Below are 20,321 nucleotides of genomic sequence, written 5' to 3' on the forward strand. Positions count from 1 at the left end.
GCACCAGTTTGATCCCGGGCCACCGGTGAGGGGCTCACATGGCGCACAGACCTCTCCTGCCGCCCGTTGCTCCCCTCAGCAGTGTACTTCGGTCCTTCTGCCTGCTCTGCTCCCCGCTCTGGCTCTGGTGAATTCTCTCACCCTCCCATGCTTCTGACTGTACCCAGTGCTTGTATAAATAAATAAATAAATCTTAAAAAAAAAAAAAAAAAAAAAAAAAAAAGACTAATCTACCCAGCCAGGCTCTCTCAATGATGAACTGCCAGCCGAGAAGGTCTGAGTGTGGGGTCACACTACTACAGCTCAAGGTGAAACTAACCAGCTGGACAGAGTAAAAAAAAAGGCCAGGCTCTCTGCTGACCAGCAGCCCCTCATTTCCTTATTTACAGAACCACACTTAGGAAAAACGAAACCCTTGAATTTCAAATACAGTCTTCCTTTCAACCCTCACCAGCAGAAATTCTCCTCAGGGGCCTGGGCTCTTCTCTACATTGATGGCCACCTGAGGACAACCAAAAACTATGACCCCAAGAACAGAAAAGTTCTGCTGCTGACCTAGCAGGACTATGACCAATTCAGAGGGCCAGAGAGGAAATGAATTGTGACTGCCAATTAAGACTGCCGATATGAAGCTGTATTTTGGTACCATTTATTTCTCTGAATAAATATATATGTAAATACACACACACACACACACAGATATGAATGTAGCAGGACAGTCTTGATAACCATCAGATAATAGCAAGCTCCACATGACTAATGTCATGGGTCATATATGTGTCTCCTACAAAAGTTCTTAGAAACTTAAACTGATGAATTGGGTTATTCTTGGTAAGCAAGACACAATTTTCAAAGACAAAGTTCCTTGAAATGAACTCTAAAGCTCACATTACCCTGTCTTGTCAGGTAACCAGAACAACCAGCATCCAAACATATTGAAAATGCAAAACAAGTAAAAATCAGAATCAACAGGCCAAGTATAAACAAGAGGCACACTATGGCAGGGGCGGAGGGAGAAGGGAGTAGGATCAATACAAGGGGGGGGGGTATTTTACTGGGACTATAACCAAGATGAAAATGCATACATTGTACAAAAATGAAAAATGATTTAAAAAATTGCAAAACAGCCTGATTTAGTCCCCTGAGCATCTGCAAATCAGTAAGATGGGAACAAAGGACACAGGACTTCAGCTGCCTCATGAATATTTCCATTAGGCTGCTCCCCATTTCATTTGTTTACTATCTTCAGAACACGAGGAAAAGATTTCCAAGGAAACTCAGAATAGTCTGCAACTGCCACTTAAATGACTTCAAAATAACACGGCCTTCCTGGCAGTGTCAGGCTGAAAAGCAGTTGCTCTCTCCACCTTGTAAGGCCAGGCCCCTAGCTGTGGACAGCGAGGACACACACGAACTACAGGTAAATGCTAGAGCCAGCTCATCAAAATAAACGATAATGACAAAACTGTAAAGAGTCCACCTACCTGAGGTCTCAGATTTCTCTGTAGCTACGTAAACAATAGAGAGATGATCTAACAAATCTTGTGTGTTTTCTTCAAACTCTTTTGAGGAGTTTTCCATTGTTACAATTATGCTCATTTGTAATCGCAAAACATCATCAGATTCCAGATAACAACTCTGAGATTGGAAAGATGGGGGAGGGAAGGAAAAACTCAAAAAGTCATCTCAACTCTGAGTCTGGATTTAACAAAGAGGAAAGATTTAAGGGAAGGGCATGTGTATATCTGAGAAGAGAATGGGCTGTTTTATATTTTATTTCTGAACAAAGACACAGAAAAGAAGGCAGGGAGGAAACACTACATTTTCCACTTTACCTTTAATTGCTGACACACTTTATTATGTAAACTGCATTCCAGTTGCACCTGCAAGAGGCTAGTATTAGTGGTTTCCACCTAAAAGAAGAAAAAAAAGAAAGGGAGAATTTAAAAAGGAAGGAAAAGGCTCAATCTAGCATTAATAGTAAACAATCTATCACTTATTCAGAAATGAACTTGATCCATTAATTTTATTCATTCAAAAAATAGTTCAGTATTTTTGCTAGGTATTATTCGATTTACTGGAAATACAACAGAGAGCGAAACGAAAAAAAATCTGTCGCTGAGCTTACATCCTAATGGAAATCATCCGCTCTCCCCTGGGTAACATGAAAATTCCTATTATGGCAAAAAGCAGTTACAGATGTTCTAAATATACACAAGGACACTGGCTTTTGGCATTTCTTACACTTTTTGAACATGTTGTTTAAACATAAGAATCTACTTTGAAAGTGGGTTCACCCAGTAATAGCCAACTAGTTGTTTTCATGAGTGTCTTCCATCGGCAGAGTGGCCTTCCATGCCATGACAAAACCAAAAAGGGACATCCAAAATGCAACTGGCCATCATTTTTAATACATGGAAGAACTACAGAGGACAGGGACAAAGGTCTAGGAGAAGAATGCAGAATTTTGTCAAGGTCAAAGATTACCTGGGATGATACTGACCAACCTGAAAGACCAGGAGAGTCAAAGGCCACCAAGGACATGGTGACCTGGTGGGCAGGTGGGGTTCACTAAAATGCTGGTGGTGCAGCACATGAATCTAAAGGACCTGGGCCATGGGGCCTCCCTGGTGGTACAAGGGATTAAGCACAGCACTGTGAAGCAATCCGCAACCTCCGCAGCATGAGTTCGATCCCCAGGCAGGGAGGTGACCCACATGGTGCAGCAGGCCTCTCCTGTCTCACCCCCTGATCCCCTCAGCAGTGTATTTCAGTCAGTCTGCCTGTTCTGTTCCCCACTCTGTCTCTGCTGAATCCTCTCACCCCCCACACCTATGGCCTGTACCCCAGTTCTTGTATGCATAAATAAATAAATCTTTAAAAAATTAAATGAAAGGACCCAGGCCAGGTGATCACTTTGCCGTCCACATCCTGATTATAAAAGGCAGTGTGGGGCAGTGAGGGGCCATCAGGACCCCTGGGCAGCACGAGACATGCCCACACCATAGCTGCCTTGACTGCGAATATTCACTCCAGGGAAGGTGGTATTAAGCAGAGTCCCAGTTATGTTTACTACATTAGATTTATCAGAATTACCCAAGTACATTTAACAAAAACACATTTTTAACTATTTCAGTTGCCATTGAGGGGGGAAACAAAGAATAGCTCCACTTTAAAATGCAGTAAAAATATTTAAGGAGTTTAACCAAGCTTGTAAACAGGACCAGACATTAAGACTCTCTTAACAAATTGCTGCCTGGATCTGCCAGGCTTAAAAAGAATCATCTCATTTGCAAACTGAACTAAGCTCCTAAGGAACAACTGGAGTTTTAAATGCTTCTTTCTGTGGGTGAGGCCACCATGAGAGATAATAATAAACAGAAAGAGGCACTACTCTCTGGCATTGTTTTAATCAAAGTCATACAAGACCTCTCATGGCCAAATGCAAGCAAACCTCTCATTTGGCCTGATCCTTCTGCCCCACGTAGCACCACTAGCCACTGTCCTTGGTTACTCTCCTTTCTGTCTCGCTCCCTTGCTGGCTGGTTCTTGGGGATACCCTATACCCCACTTTTCAGCCTCTTCACTTTTCTTGAGGAGTTCTCCTGACACGCACTTGTCTTTCACACGCCATCCAAGCACTCCTCATCATGCTGCAACAGTGTGTTCATGGTCTGCCTTCTGCAGGTTTCATTCAAGTCTGACGCTTTTGCCGCAAGGCTGACCACGTAACTGGCCCTCAGTACAAAGCCGGTGATGGGCAAAAGCGGGCACACAACTGCCAATGCTGATAAGCTTGAAAGGGTGAGAGACTAAAACTTATAATAAACAGTGGCTGCAAAATAGAAGATTATATCAAAACCTGATGTGTGGCATGGGCTTCATTCTGAAACTTAGCCCCAAAAAGTTAAAAAAAGAAGCCATAAACATACCTGCAACATATACATTTAGAACTGATGTTTTAAAATTTGAATAGGACTTAACCTGGCAACTATCGTCCCTAAAATATATCTTCAAATGTTGAGCCCATGTTTCAGTTCAAGATTATGATTTTAAACATTAAAAAATCCTATTTGCACAGTGATTTGATGTGATAAAGTCTATTTCTTGTCATTTTTTGTAAATTTCTAGATGGATGAACTTATAATTCACTGCTATAGGATTTTTCTCTTAATTTCTCTTAATTGAAAGCATAACCACAACCTTGCGGGATATATTTCAGGACCCCACAAGGGGGAGTCCCAGCACCTACAAACTACCCCTGAAGCATATGAATCTTTCTCAAAGAGAAATTTAAATGCCGGTGTCTTTCTCAAAAGTACGAAACTATTGTATATTGACTTTAAAAAGGAAAACATAATCGAAAAATGAGCTACTTGGGACAACCACACACATGGGGTTACAAGTACCCCTGAATGAACCCAACCACAGGCCCTGGTTCTGACAGTTATCCAGGAGGATGCTTGGGCAGATTACAAATGAAAAAAGCCTACTTCTCTATTTTTAAATCTCCCACACATTAATTCATAATTATAAACAGTTGATTGATAAATTTTTCAGATGAAAGACTATCTCTATAAACAATTTTAATTCCTTAGCAGTTTTCACATAAAGCATATGTTAAAAATGCATACTTTAAAGTGGGGGGGAAGGGGGGTTGGAGGGGGTTAAGTGACTTATCAGACTTATCAGACTTATCAAATATGCTCATGTCAGTGAGTAGAAAAACAGAAAGAAAAAAAAAGGTCTCTTCAACATGGAGTACTGTTTTCAAATAAATCAAAATCGTCCAAGATTATCCCTCCTGAGCACTTAAAAGCCTAAACACTCTCCAATGTGGAAACAGATTTTAGGAAAGACAATGCAACAGTCAGGAAAATAGCAGCATTAAGACCTCTTTTCAACAGCATGATTCCCAGAGTTCCATGGTGAAGGGGAAATGGAATGAGAGGGGGGGAAATCACCTTCCTCTACTTGCTAAGAATCTGTTCTTTGTGTACAGGGTAGAGACAAGAATGTGCTTTTGTGGGACTGTGCACAACAAAACAGAAAGGACAAGGGTCAACATACAGTTCTAAGTCACATTAGATGACTTACGTTAGCAAGAGTAAACCACGTCTGAGCAGGAGAGCTGGTCTCCAAGAATGCACAACGCATTTACCCAAACAGAATGAACACGAGCCTTGTAGTGACCACACAGGAACACCTCTCATGTAGGGAAAATAACTTGTGAATATAAAAGATCTACGTAAATCCCAACCCTAAATTGTGTTTTTCTCCTGTCTCTGCCCTTTCACAGCTCCAAATGCTAATGTTAAGTCTCACACAAGTCAATCTCTTACGCTGCATGTATGTCAATAAGACCCCAGATTCCAGATGCCCAGCCCCTGAGCTCCCTGTACAGTTTGATACAGCAAATCATTATGTATAACAGAAGCACTTTCTTGGGTACCTGCCATACAACACTCAACTCTACAGCCAAGCCCTGACTTTAATGCTTTCTGTGTAACAGACTCAGCTGCGTTCAGCCTTGAGGACGGCACTACCCTTATGCAAACAAGAACCCCTTCAGAGAGACTGTGGGTTTGGGTCAAAAGCAACTCAATAAAGTGTGCACTGCAATAAAGCAAATCACGTGGATTTTTTTTTTTTTTTTTTTTTTTTGGTTTCCCAGTGCTTATAAAAGTTCTGCTAATGTTATAGAGCAGCCCCAATATTGAACGGGTTCCTTTTCCCCCTAACACTAACACTAACACTACAGTCTTCTAAGAGTGCAACAGTATTAGGTCTTTTAAAATTTATATATCTTAATTACAAAATACTGTATTGCTAAAAAATACAAGATGACATGAATACATGATGTTTACTGACCAAGTTGTCCAATGTAGAGTTGCTGCAAACCTACAATTTGTGTTTTTAAAAAAGCTCTGTCTGCAAAGCACAATAAAGCCAAGTGCAATAAAAGGAGACATGTCTGTAATAAACAGGACTGAGTTTCAACTCTCAACTGTGTTTCAATCCTTAAGCAACTTAAGTTACCTTTCTGTCTCAGATATTTAACCGCTGAAACAAAACCGACCTGCAAAAGCCAGGCTCACTCCCAAGTAACTTGTTAAAACCTAGGAACTGGCTGGAATGAGTCTTTGCGTTTTAAGGGAAAAGAGGCCGTAGCAATGTGGAACATTTTTTTCTTTGTCTGTTTAGAAAAGGCAGTGTGGCCAAGTGCCTTTGCCATCAACATAGAATCAGGATGAAATGCTGCCATTTGCCATGATTTGCTTTATTGCAGTGTTTGCTTTACTGAGCTGCTCTTGACCCAAACCCACAGTGTCTCCCTGTCACTTTGGGGACATCCTCTCGCCAGCCTTCCCAAGACTCAGCTTCATGTTCTGTAAAACAACGAATGAACCCCCATTGGTGTGAGAGCAGCAGTGAGTCAGCACTGCCAGCCATGGGGCGCACAGCAGGTCCCAAAAAGAAGGATTACTATTTTCACTTGTTCATGCACAATGAACTTATTAAATTGCAAACTTCCACAACGAATCATTTCAACGCTTTCTAGGAAGCATTTCTTTCCACATGGAAGTTGTTAGGGGAGAAACTCCTCTTCCTCACACCTTTGTTTTCAAAGAAAAGAGGGTTTTTTTTCTGAAATACTCCAGTTCTTGTTGTCTTATTGAACAATTGGTTCAGACACCACAAGAGAAGTGTCTTGGGCAGCACACCCCTCCCACCCCTGCACCAGGCCAGGAACCCTGGTAATCTGGAGAACAAGTTAACACTTCGACGTGGAGACTTTTACTCCAACCTGGACCAGCAGCACTGGGCTGCTCCCTCGCCAGCACACTTGGAGCGGGAGCTGAGCTGGCTTCCAGCTACTCCGCCCCCAGCTGGCGGTTCCAGGGAGCCACGCACAACTTCACCTCAGAAGGTGGGTCATGGGGCGTGTGTTGGCTCTGTCCAAAGCTATTTTTGTATAACTGGACGCGGTTGGGCCTTCAGTAAACGGCAATTGGGTCCCAAAGGCATGGCTCAGAACTTGACGCTAGGCCCAGGCTCAGCAAAGCTCAGGCTTTATGAGGCAGGTGCTGCAGCCTGACCTTGACCAAGAAGGCAGTTTTCACCTACGTCGGCACGACCATGGCAGGGAACAGGCTGTGAAGGAAAGGGTGCTGCTGTGGAAGACAGTGTGGTTAGGCCTCAAAAATTTACGCAGACTCATTGGATGACCCAGCAATTTTACTTCCACAAAGTATGAGGGCCTCAAACAGGTATTTGTCCACGCACTTACACAGCACCATTAGTCACAATAGCCACGGGTGGAGACAGCCCCAAGTGACCAGGCAAACATGCACATTTGATGGACTATTGGTCTTGAAAGGGAAGAAATCCTAACAGGCTACAACGTGGGTGGACCTTGGGACATGATGCCAGATGAGCTAAGAAGCTGGTTCCATTGTTAGAGACAGCATCACTTTCCTGAAGGATGGGGGGCAGGAGAGGACAACACATGCTAGAGGCCCAGCCCAGGGCTGCAGAGAAAGCAGGGGCCCTCGTACCCTGGAGGAAGACGGGGTGTGACCACCAAGGTGGTTAAGCTTCCAAAGTGTCAAGAGCAGCCCCCCTACAGGAGTGTGCTGAGAACAATGAACCACTTGAAATAGGTGGGGTGTCAAGTGGCCAATCTCCCCGAGAAGTGGGGTTGAGAAGCCTCAGAGAGGCCACAGTCAGCAGCAGTTGGGACCGCAGTGTGCACAGGGCTCAACAGCCACTGCATGGCCATCGTCAGCACAGCGCCAGGTGCAGACACCAGGGTGCCCCGCAGACAGCAGACGAAGGTCAGATCCAGTGCTTGGGCCACTGCCTTAGCTGCCGGAGAGAGGCGGTGAGTGGATAGAGGCACCTCCCAAGCCCCAAGTATCCAAATTCACCTCCTAATAGCTCCCTGTCCCCATCAAGAGTAAGTACAAAGGTCTTGGACTCTGAGCAGCAGGGTACAAACTGAATGTGAAACCGAGGCGATGCTCTCTCCATCCTCCGTCCCCTCTTTGCTGAATAGGAAGTACTATGAATAGTTTTGCTTAGAATTAGTGCCTTGCGCGGTGAATGGGGAGAGCAGGTTTTCCAAATTTGGTAGAAGTAAGGTTGATAATCTGATCTTCTTCTGTGTCTGGTTACGATTTTACACTCGGTGAGACTTAGTATTGAATTACTCTGACTTGGGAAGTCACATATATTCTAGCAAGAGCAAGCCCAGGCTGTAGCTGCAGAAGGTTCCCCAGCTGCACACAAGACTGGACAACCTCTCTGTGTAGTGTAGCTTTGAAGCAAATTACTAATGAATTATTCTAATCCACCTCAGAGTTTTCCAGGGGCAAACGCAACAATGGTCCCCAGCAGTCCAAGGGGGGTGTGAGGGCCGGGGAGCTGGTATAGGTGGAAGGAGGGACAGGCTTTGGAAGGGGGGAAGCACAGCTGATCTCCTAGTCAGAGAGCGAGAGCCACATACTTAATGAAAAACAGATGACCCTGGGGTGAAGTGTCAGGAAGGAAGGGATGTAAGGAAGGGTTCTGCCCTAAGGACCGAGACCCTTCCTGCCTCTCCCCCTGCAGGTAGAGGGAGTTGCCTGCTAGAGAACAGCAAATAAAGATTCCACAATGTAGGCAGGGGTGAGTAGGGCAGGGCATTGGGAGGAGCTGGTTTTCCTTCTTCAGACAAACTTCCCTTCCAGAGGTCACCCCAAGCATGACACCAAGGGGCAGGGAGTTGGCAACTGTGGTTCTCTTACTTACTCAGCTGGCAAGAGGAGATGGCCTGTCCGTGACACACTTAAGTGGCACTTAAATCTCTAACTCCTGATTCTCACAGATCCACTACTTCAAAACCTGGCCAGGAAGAGAGGTGTTATTTATTGGGCATCTTCAAGTCTTCCAATAAAGTTTCTAGAATATTCTAATAAAATGTCTGTTTAAAAGAAGTCAACAAAGACTCCTGTCTCTTAACTTCATGAAAGCTGAGATTATGATTTCTTCCTTTTTAAGCTCATTTATTTAATACCAAGCACGTAAGTGGCCAAGTCTTGCCAAGTGTCAAGAAGGCAAATATTGACTAGAACATCCTATCCTGCTCCTAAGGAGCTTATTTATAGTCCTTGTAAAGGAAACCATATGCATTAAAACAAAACCTTTTGAGAAGTGTATTTACTAAGTTGGATGCTCTAGGGTTTTTAGTAAGAAGTTAGTCAATTCTCCAGGGAGGGGGAAAAAAAAAAAAAAGGAAAGGGGACCAAAAAAAAAAGGAATGAAAGAAGGGACAGGAAACTGTCCCAGGAGCCATGACAGCAAAGATTACAGAGGAGCCAGGCAGGAGGATGGAAGCACTGGTGCCTTAGAAGGAGGGAAGAGGCCCTCACTCCTTGGGATTCCTCTTCCTGATGCTGCCTTCCTTTCTCACACTCACCACGCGCTCTCTTGCCTTCCTCTCTCTCCCCTTCCGAAGTTTCCTTTCCACTGCAGCAATCTCTGAGGTTCCAATGATAGAAAGAAAACGCTACATCTCTAAGTAATCTCTTGCTTCTAAAAGTGATGTTCAGAGATAGGCCCAGGGCAAATAAAACAAAGGCACATATTTACCTAAAACACAAGTCATAACTCTGCAGAGTCTGACAATCTCATTTTTATGTAAAAAGAGATCAAACAACCTTTATCAAGCGCAGACACGTTATTACGTGCACTCCGGTCGCACAGGGCATGCAGGAATCCTCAGCTCCTGCTCAGAGATGTTGTCTTCATGTAATTATGGAAGAGGAGCAGGAAACAGGGAAGCTGCAGAGGCTGGGCACAGGTCCGTGGTCTGGTTTTCTATCTCCATACCCAGATTAGACTTGGGCAACTTATGGTAAATGAGAAATGTGTGCCTGAAGGTCTCCGTGACTGAACACGCTTTCCTTGTCTTCCCGTACCGCCTTTGCAGCCTCCCTTCCAGATGGGCCACATTTCACTGACTGACCATCACCTCAGGAGGCAAGCAGCAGGGAAGCCACTTGGGGCTCCCTCCCCACCGCCTGACTGGCTCCCCTATGGACAGGGCTGCAGCCCTGGCCCAACAAGGCACATGGGCCTGGCGTCACCACTCCAGAAGGGAAGGCTGTGCCAGTCTTTAAAGGTTAGGCAATCCCAGTCTGAAATGGGTTCGCAGCACACAGAACACCCGGAAATAACCTCTCCTTTACTCGATCGAGTAACAGAATAGCCTGACAGGTGCTTCATTCACTCACTCACAGAAAAAGGACCGAGGGGAAGTGGCAAAATACTCACTAGCCCTGGTTACCTCTGCCTAGCGGGCTGTGGTCTCGGGTCTGTCTTCTAGTTTTCAACCTCTGTATTTTCCTGTTTTCTTACAGTATATCGTAATTTCTAATAATCACACTTGCTCTTTTAGACAATTCGATACGATGACACCAAATTTGAACACACGTGTAGTCGCCTTTACTGGGTGGGGCCGTGCGGGAGGCAAGGGCTCTCCTCTGACTTAAAACGTCTGGTTTCCCATTTTGCCTCATGATCCCATTGTTAGCAATACAGCATCACCATACATAGTTCCAATAACAATAACTTAACTTCTTTCAAATCTCAAGACGAGCTGACTGCACCCATGTATGCCAGATCTGGAGACAATGCCAGTTTCAAATATTCCGTTTTACCCAAATAAGTCACTGAAACACTCAAGTCTCAAAAGCTTACATTCCAAACTATTTGGAAATAAATATTAAAAAAATAAGATCTTTTGCTTTTTCACAAAAGCATGTTACATTTTACATGTTACATTCCACCACACGCTTTATGGTTACCACCAGAGAAACCATAGTGGGCTGACTCAAGCCCGCTGAATCAAGCTCTAAAAAACTGTGGCAGAGAAGAAGCCAGGACCTTCAGAAGAGATGGGGTCACCTGGACCTAACCCCCAGTTCCCTGTGTACAATCATCCACTGTCAGACATTTCTACAGAAGCATCAGAAGTGTAACTTAGAAGAACTACTTACTGTTCTACTCTCTTGAAATACTCAAATTTACCACATCCTTATTCTACTGTTGAGCCTTGAAAATATTTCTATTTTTTGCCATTATAAACATATCCCCCCCAAAAAACCCAAGATTTTATTTGCATTTATTTTTCCTGGATCATGAATAATACCTCGTCAGTGGATATGAAAATCACTACAACACTTACTATACGTACAGGAGAAACTCTAAAGCACACTGGCCAGCCCTGCCCAGGCCTGGCTCCGCCCTTGGTCTCTGCCAAGTCAGTTAACTTCAAGTCCTGGCCACAGTCTCTAAAGTGAGAATAGGCCTGGGAGCACATGTGCTGAAGGTCAAAGTGTTGACGTGGTGCAAAGCTACACAAATCACAGATGTTACAACAGGTAGATAAGTTCTTTGAGGATGAGATTCCCACTGATCTATCAATCTATGAAAAGCCCTCAATGCACTAAACATTAAGATTATAAAAAAAGGAAACAGCTCTTGCCCATAGCCTCATGGAAGGTCAGCAAAAAGTGACACACAGGATGCTAAAATCCTAAAAATTACCCATCTGGAGGCAAATTCCCAGACATTTCATGACAGGTGAATTAATTCTGCTTGTACCTCCCCACCCTAGAATGAAAGATCTAGGAAGACAAAAAGCCTAGGCCAATGCCGGCCCTCTAGCGGATGCTCCGCATGACCACAAGGTGAAGGCCGTCCAGGTACTATGCCTCATGGAAATTCCAAGCAATTTTCTAAAGCAGTTCTTCACTTACTAATCTGAAAAGAAGATAAGTTGGCAAAGCCCAAAATACATTAGCTCAAGAGATATTCCTTTTCATAAAATCATAGTTACAAGAACATATGGATGACCAAAGAGGGAAAATGGTCAACCCTAGGCCTATTAATGAAAGACACATTAGAGGAATTTTAAGGTACCATTCCATGCCATTTCTTTCCACTGAGTCCCACCCAGACAAGGGGTGGGGGGCCCCACAGTCAGGCATTCCCTGAGCGACATCATTACAGGTGACCATGGAGGTTCTGTCTTCCTGAAAAGCAACCTGGCAAGATTTAACAAGCTCTGCAAAACAATTCATCTAACTACAGAAACTTTACAAAATATATACCCCAAGGAAACAGGCAATCCAGGAGGGAAATAAAGAAAATTAAAAAATATACACATGGCTAATGGCAATAATCTTGAGAAACTGGCCAACATTTCAAATATCCAACAACAGGGCCAAGCAAACTGTGAGATATCAACCTGGCGGCCACATGGCCGTTCAAGAGACACCTGTGAATCCCACTGACATTTCACACACCTATATTATTTCTATATATCTATCGGACTTTTTCAAAAAGTTAAACACAGTAAAATGCCAACTTTATGTAAAAAGGGATGCATGTACCCTGAAAAAGAGAAGTAAATTTAGCCAAGTTTGGTGTTGACTAGCATTGAAAACATATCTGTTAAAATGACCTGTGTCTGTGAGAGCTGGATGCTCTGGACCTGGGGGAGTGGAAAATAGGCGTTCGGAAGCTGCTCTGCAGACCCTTCCGTGGAAATTCTGCGAGTCCCGACTCCAGACACCTGTGGGGAGAAAGAGTCTTAAAGCACATTTGCCATAATGTAAAAAATATATTTCCAAAGGAAATATGCATTCCTCACGCTGGCCTTTCAGACTCTCCCCAGTAAAATTACCCTATTTATCTTTTTTCTGCCACAAATGCAAAAAGAAAAACTTGCTGTATTTAACCTGAATGTTCTTCATTGTAGTAAGTCTTCTCAGAGATAAATTGTCTGATATAGGACCATGTGTCGAATGGAACCCAGTAAGAATTAATCACCAAGGTGACAGATCTTGGCACTTAAATGACTTGATGCCACATCCTATTAAATAAATGTCTTAGGTACCACTTAAGGGAAAGATTCACAACTATGCTTGTAAAAACAAAAAGATTCTTCCTCCTTCCTCCCTAGGGCCCTGAGCAGTAAGATAAAATAAAAGCTGTAAGCCTCCCAAGAACTGGCCTCCAAGCACCCAATTCATGTCCTGATCAGACATATTCCTGAGCCCAGGAGGGGAGGAGGCAGAAATCACCAGACTGTCCTTGCAGCTCCCTCCTGCTGGGCTGTTTGCAAGGGGAGAGTTGTGAATTTTGAAAGCCTGCTCTATTTTATACTAGAAAACTGTATGATCACTGTCTCTTCTTTTTTTTTAAATATTAAATCTTTTTATTAAGGTAATCTCGGTTTATAACACTGTTTAAGTTTTAGGTGTTGGGAGGTGAGAGGATTCACCAGAAACAGAGTGGGGAGCAGAATGGACAGATCTACTGAAATACACTGCTGAGGGGAGAAGCAGGGAGAGAGGAGAGGTCTACTGCACCCTGTGGGTTAGCTTCCTGGCCAGGGACTGAACTCATGCCACAGTGTCTGGTAATAGCTTGATAGTGCTGAGACAACCCTGAGCCACCAGGGAGGCCCTAGACCTATTTTAATATTTTGAGAAACTCCATACTATTTTTCCCCAATTTCTTCCTTTTGTTCTACTTCCCTACAATGACCCTCCAAGGTCTGTACTGAGGGCAGCCCGCGGAGTGAGGCACTTGAGGGGGAAGGCAGGTGGGCTGAAGAGCACCGACACCCTTACATATTAATGACCTAAGGCAGGTGGCAACATTTCCAACAGTCGCCTTTAAACTACTTAAATCCCTTTGCTAAGTCAGCAGCCAAACTCAGTGACAAAAAGACTTTACTTACATGATAGGAAAGGACTCCATCAGAAGAGGTATTAATAAATAAAGAACTTTCAATGCTTCCTTCTTCAGTAGGTAAGAAAATAATTCTGAAGGAAGTCTTCCCCATTGCTGGAATTACCTGCAAGAAAGGTATCACATTAGTCATCTGGACTGGCACTCCCGCGTCCAGTGACCTTTATCTGACGCAGTTCCAGCTTTACTTAAATACAGAGAACAACCAATGTCCAAACATGCCGATATTTAGTGAAAGTCAGAGGTGGCAATGATCTGGACAGACGGTCATGAACAAAATCCTGGGTTCATCCTCATACCATATCCTTAGTCCCAATATTTAAAAACAAAACAGTGCATCAGGTGGGTAAAAGAAATAAAATAAAATCCACTAGCAATTGGGCTCTCCAATAAGAGGTAAGGACTACTGAAATTAGAACAATTACGAGACCAGGGTTTCAAGCTCTGTGTTATGTACAAATTAGCTTCATGGGGATCCATTTACTTCCTCTTAGTACTGTATTTAGAGAGGGGTCCTGTCTGCTTTGGCAGGTTCCCCAGGTGTTGAGCTCATGACCATGACCTTGTATCTTAATAAGAAGCACCGTCACTGAGGGCTTCAGCACTTGCAGATGTGTCAAGACAAATATTAAGTTTCTTTAACCAGGAATAAGTCATATTAATAAATACATTGCTACCTAGGGTAGACTCTTTAAGCTTTGTTCCTCCATATTACTGTCAATGCCATGAAAATGATGAAGATCAACAACTGAAAAACTAAATGCTAAAGCAAACACTCAGAAGGAAGAGTTTGGGTAGCAGAAAATGGGGAGACAGGGTGCAGAAAGTGAAAAATGTCAGGGCCAAAGAAAGCAAGAAAGGCTGGCAGGCTGCCACGCATAGTTTCCAAGAGCACATCAACACTTACCCTGCAATGAACAGGAGGCACATGAAAATGTCTAGCAGCTGTAAACACTGAATTCACTACGACTTCACTCTCCCGACTAGGGTTATAAGCATAGAGAATCTTTGCTGCTGGATGACCCAGGAACCTAGTTGGAAAACAAGGGGGAAAGCAACGTAGTGTGTGGTTAGAAAGAGCAAGATAGAAGGACACACAGGCATGTACGCTAAAAACCCAGAAAGCAGCTGATGTTCATAAGTTAAAAGCAACAATGGTCAAATGCTGTTGTTAATAAGATACATAATCCTCAATGGTTCAAAGAGAAAACCCCCTATCCTTTATAAGATGCACATCAACCCATAGTAACACCCTACTGGTTTCATGTTAGAATTCATTCCATCTGGGGCCTCCCTGGTGGCGCAGTGGTTGAGCACTGGGTTGCGAAGCTGCCTGCAGTCTCTGCAGCGCCGGTTCGATGCCCGGCTGCTCCCCGGCCACTGGAGGAGGGTCCCACATGGTGCACAGACCTCTCCTGCCGCCCGCTGCTCCCCTCAGTAGTGTACTTTGGTCCCTCTGGCTCTGGTGAATTCTCTCACCCTCCCGTGCCTCTGACTGTACCCAGTGCTTGTATAAATAAATAAATAAATAAATAAATAAATCTTTGAAAAAAAAAAAGAATTCATTCCATCTGGGCCATTCCATGCTTGCAAAAAAAACACATGACGGGGCCTCCTTGGTGGCACAGGAGGTTGAGCACCACTCTGTGAAACTGTCCACAGCCTCTGCAGCACATGTTTGATCCCCGGCCGACCAGGGAGCAACCCACATGGAGCAGCAGACCTCTCCTGTCTCGCCTTGCTGCTCCCCTCAGCAGTGTGTTTCAGTCAATCTGCCTGTTCTGTTCCCCACTCTGTCTCTGGTGAATCCTCTCACCACCCCACATCTCTGGCCTGTACCCCAACTCTTGTATGCATAAATAAATAAATCTTAAAAAAAAACAACATGATGGCAACCAGGCCCTTCTCTGGCTTAAATCTTGAATTCAAATGAAAATATGTGTAGATAAGAAACTGTATTCACAGAGGTAAAAAAACTACTTTGTTTTCTGCATAATAAATTTAAAGAGGCTTTGGGGTGGGGGGTGTATTTCAATTCACAGAGAGATTTTAAGTCTTATAGAAGGAAAAGGTAATTGTTGCTAAAGACCATTCTTGTGAGAAAAGTGCAAACCCCGCAGCGCCCTCTGGCAGAGGTTCTCAGGAGGGAAGAGCCTGCTGGCCCAGCCACCTGGAGCTACCTGCAAGGTTCCCTCTCTCCATGTAACTCTTTTCCTACGGCCCAATACCAAGTCACTCTAGTTAAATCACACTGTAGTAGGGAGGGAGCAAAAATATCACTGAAGTCATTTCTCCAGTTTTAGTGCCCTCAGCGGCAGAGATGCAAACATACGGTTCTCATCAGCATGGCCTAGAAATAAAACTCTATTCTAAACTCAGCAAAAATTCAAGTGTGTTATGCTTACATTTCTCTGATTTTATTCTGATTGCCAATATTAAAAACGTGTGATTAGGAAAGCTTAAATTTGTGTTGTTTCTCATATATAAGGGGACTTAAAAATTACATACTATGTTACCATCACCAAATCCTTGGAATTTTTCTCCAGTTTTCTTCCCACTTTTAATTACAAGTCATAACTGAAGGTGTACTATGGCCAATGTGTGTTTTAACAAATAAATCCTTTACAGCCAATTACAAATAAAATTCCTATCAGTTTGATTAAAGCCTTATTTTTTTAGTATTCTTAACTGACATTTTTCTACACTACCATAAAGGGTCACTTCAGAAAGTTCTAGCTTAGAGCATTGGGCTCACTTACATTTCCATTTTACCTCAACTAAATTAAGTAAATAAGGACTTGTGTGGTTTGAGGTTTTAAGTCAATAATATGAATCAATCAGCAAAGTATTAATACTTACCCTCAAAGTTTTATATCCCATTCATATAATTATAATACGAGAGCTTTGGTTTCAGAGGATGGAAATGCACTAGCAAATAAGGCTGCAAAGCTACAGTGCTGGAGCCAGAGGCTGCGCCCACCTGCCAGGCCTCGCCTGAAGCCCAGTTACTGCTGTGCTATTTTTATTCTACTATTTTGAGTTCTATTTTTAAAAGCATTATGAGGGTAAGAATTTCCTTCACTAGAGACAACTGGAGGATACTCTATTAATTTAATACTACAGAAGAATGATTGAAATCTCTTGTGAATGATTAGCACTTTTAATCTCAGGAACAGCAGAACATTAACCCTTAAAATGAACTCGAAGAAGCAGGCAGAGTGCAATTGAAAGCGATACAAGCATGCACATGCACACGATAGAATCTGTCTCTGTGACCCTTCCAGGAGAGAGACAAGACTCAACTGACAAGGGATGTGATTATACCTTGAGAACTATAGTGTTACATAAATGGAACTGATTCATCCAGTGGTGAGTCAAGTCTAAAACTGAGCAAAACCTTTTCAAAGTCTATACGTTTTTTTTAACATACTTCTAGCCATCGGAACCAGAAATTGATGTGTCGAGCAAATTAACATATGTAGCTAATGTATACATAAACACACCCGTGCAAACTGACCACATGGTTTTCATGCTGCTGAGGAGTAAATACATTCTAGAGAGCCAGCATCCGGGGAATGCAGGAACTATCATCCTAGTCTACATGTACTCTCTGCTATCCACCTTGTCTTGTCATAACTACCCATCTGTGATACTCTTTAAAGGAGGTCCTACATTAGAACTTCTTTTTTAGAATAAAGACTTTTCACAAAAGCAAAGTGCTCCCTCAGCATCTAACATAGGTGATTTTATTATAAATTCAGCTTCTCATAAAGTGTTTTTACCCAAAAGTAAGTCATAAAAACTCTAAAAGGATAAGGAGCAGACACCCAGGATCTTGTCAAATCAATAACTTTCCTTCACACTTGTATTTTTTTTTCCTTTTATGACATCTCCTTTAAAATCCATTCTCCTGCTCCGGAGCTCTGATCTTGGAAGAATCAAGGATATGGAAAAGAAGGAAATCAGATGAATAAAGGTGGGCACCCCAGGAGAACACCACTAGCTCACCCCAAGTGCACTCCTATCTCACGGTTATTTCATTCATTTTACTTTTCTTGAAACTTAAAAAAGCTCTTCATAAAATTGAAGTGATGTTCCAGGCTGCTGAAACAGGTGGAGCTTTGACACCTAAAAATCTCTTTTCCTTCTGCCCTTGAAATTCCCACAAATTTGAAACTTTATCTTTTCCAAGCTGCAATATTCTGCATCCAGGGAGATTAACACTTTAAGCTTCAAGCTTGATCACAGTCGGCATGAGTCCTTGAGTCGCCTCTTGGGCACGGCTTCACTCTCTTCCTTAATTTCTCCAAGTTCCCAGATTAGTCCCTCAACACTCAGATCACATTCCCTGCATCTAATGCTTCTTAACACGATGGACTGCAAATAATTACAGCTTACACGCTGTCTTCCCCACTTAACTTGTTTCCAAAGTCTTAATCATAATAACTAATGTTTGCGCAGTGCAATTTTGAATCCCAAAGCATAACAAGCAGTAAAAACAGCTGAGTAAATGAATCTAATTACAAGTTCAAAAACCATCAGCACTTAGTTTTTCATTAAAAAACAATCTGATTTGTTTCAGAAAAACAAGGATTTTTATTAAAAATTCCAATCACTATAAAATATTACAAAATACATAACATGGCTAAAACAACTCACATTCTCCTTTTAATGAACAAAATTGTCTTTTAAGCAGTCCCAGGCTCAGTATGAGATGACTAATGCACTTTATTTATTTATTTATTTATTTTAAAAAGATTTTTATTTATTTATTTATACAAGCACTGGGTACAGGTCAGAAGCGCGGGAGGGTGCGACAATTCACCAGAGCCAGAGCAGGGAACAGAACAGGCAGACTGACAAAATACACTGCTGAGGGGAGCAGCGGGCAGCAGGAGAGGTCTGCGCGCCACGTGGGACCCTCGCCGGTGGCCAGAGATTGAACCGGCGCTGCAGAGGCTGCGGGCAGCTTCGCAGCCCAGTGCTCAACCACTGCGCCACCCGGGGAGGCCCGGCACTTTAAAATTATTTAACATCATACATGAGTATATATGCAATATCCTGAAAGCAAATAATGCAAACACTGTAAGTCCTTAAAAGTTATAAAGAGATACTTACTGAATCCCAAAATCTAGCACTGATGGCTGAAAATGCAAGCCCTTTCCACTGAATAGTTTGTCTGAGAAGCTGAAAGAGAAAAGAAAAGAGACATTAATGTTTGTATAGTTTGAAAACTCAAGCGCTGAGTTAGAGGATCCCCTCAGGCCAGTGGCTCGCAACACATGAGCTATGACTGTACTCATTTATGAGCCTGCATTAGATCTTAAACATTAAAACTGAACAATGAGGAGGGTAATGTAATTCTACAGCTGCCAATTATAGTTAATATCACAGATCAAATATATGGATTCTGTAGCATTCAGGCAAAAATGAAGATGGATTTAATTTTTAATAGGTTTCATTTCTTGGTCAATTCAGATAACAAACCTATTTTCATAAAACTCCAAATCAAGAAAGGACATACAAATAAGATGGAGTTGGGGTGGAAGATGGCATGGAGGAGGAAGGGGCTTTGACCTCTCCTGTTGTTAGACTGTTTAGAACAGGGGAGGGATGGGGAACATGGGGAACATGGTTCCTGAGACTGGAACTGTCATCAAATCTGTATTTCTAAGAATAGCAAATCACATAAAATCGCACATGGCAGGCCACCGTTATTAATTATGATGATGATTTCATTTTCTTTCTTTACAAAAGAATTTAAGAAAACACACGACAGATTTAACATTATACGAACACACTTAAAGATACAAAATGCAGGATATCTGTACATATACAGAACCGGAAGACTGCTACAGACAATTTTAAAACCATGTATCCCAAAAACATTAAAAGCAAAAGCAGCTCCTGAACGTAGCAGATGTATCTGCTTTCCAAGACTCCAGCAAGCTTCCAAAATACACTTTCTGTCCATCTCTCTGTCCACCAGGCAGCCCACCACCAAGCATGGCTTAGAGGCTGGTCCAGGACTGGACACTGAGTTTCAAACCTGCGGGCCCACATAAGCTTTGTCACCTCTAGCAAGTCCCTCTTCATTTTTTCTCAAAGGTCCAGACGGCACCAGAGGATTCTTCCAGAAACCTTGTGTCATCAGAAGGAGCCCAAATGCACCTTTTCGTTCCCCTCCACTTTTCTGCCCTATCAGCTTCCTTTCCTGCAGCCTCACTCTGAAGAATCCATTCCCCACCATCTCCTCTGTATCTCCCTCATTCTAATCTCCAGCATCACTTATTCTAATAGTACAGGTGACACTACAGTGTCCATCTTCTCCTGCCAACCTCTCCACTTACACTGAGCACCAAAGCCCAAAAGGCCAGGACTACCACACTCTGTTGCTTCCAGAAATGTCTGAAGAGCTTCACGGGATATGAAGAGGCACCCAACAGCTCATGCACCACCCCACCCGATTCCAGACCGAGCTGGCCAGGGCTCAGCATTGCGGAAGAAAAAGAAAA

General features: G+C 43.0%; 1 protein-coding gene across 2 annotated transcripts in view; it reads right to left on the reverse strand.

The window, feature by feature from the left end:
- TMEM131L (transmembrane 131 like) overlaps positions 1 to 20,321 on the reverse strand; it is a 134,010-nt gene that overhangs the window by 42,004 nt on the left and 71,685 nt on the right. For both annotated transcript variants that reach the window (XM_037497251.2, XM_037497250.2), the window contains exons 4-9: positions 18,925 to 18,993; positions 14,714 to 14,837; positions 13,796 to 13,912; positions 12,512 to 12,622; positions 1,836 to 1,913; positions 1,485 to 1,638 (exon numbers count right to left, since the gene is read on the reverse strand). In XM_037497251.2, coding sequence (XP_037353148.1) covers positions 1,485 to 1,638; positions 1,836 to 1,913; positions 12,512 to 12,622; positions 13,796 to 13,912; positions 14,714 to 14,837; positions 18,925 to 18,993 — 653 coding nt within the window. The remainder of the gene's footprint in view (positions 1 to 1,484; positions 1,639 to 1,835; positions 1,914 to 12,511; positions 12,623 to 13,795; positions 13,913 to 14,713; positions 14,838 to 18,924; positions 18,994 to 20,321) is intronic.

This window comes from Talpa occidentalis, unplaced genomic scaffold (genome assembly GCF_014898055.3).
Source record: "Talpa occidentalis isolate TD23 unplaced genomic scaffold, MPIMG_talOcc4v2.1 talOcc4.8, whole genome shotgun sequence".
NCBI lineage: Eukaryota > Metazoa > Chordata > Mammalia > Eulipotyphla > Talpidae > Talpa > Talpa occidentalis.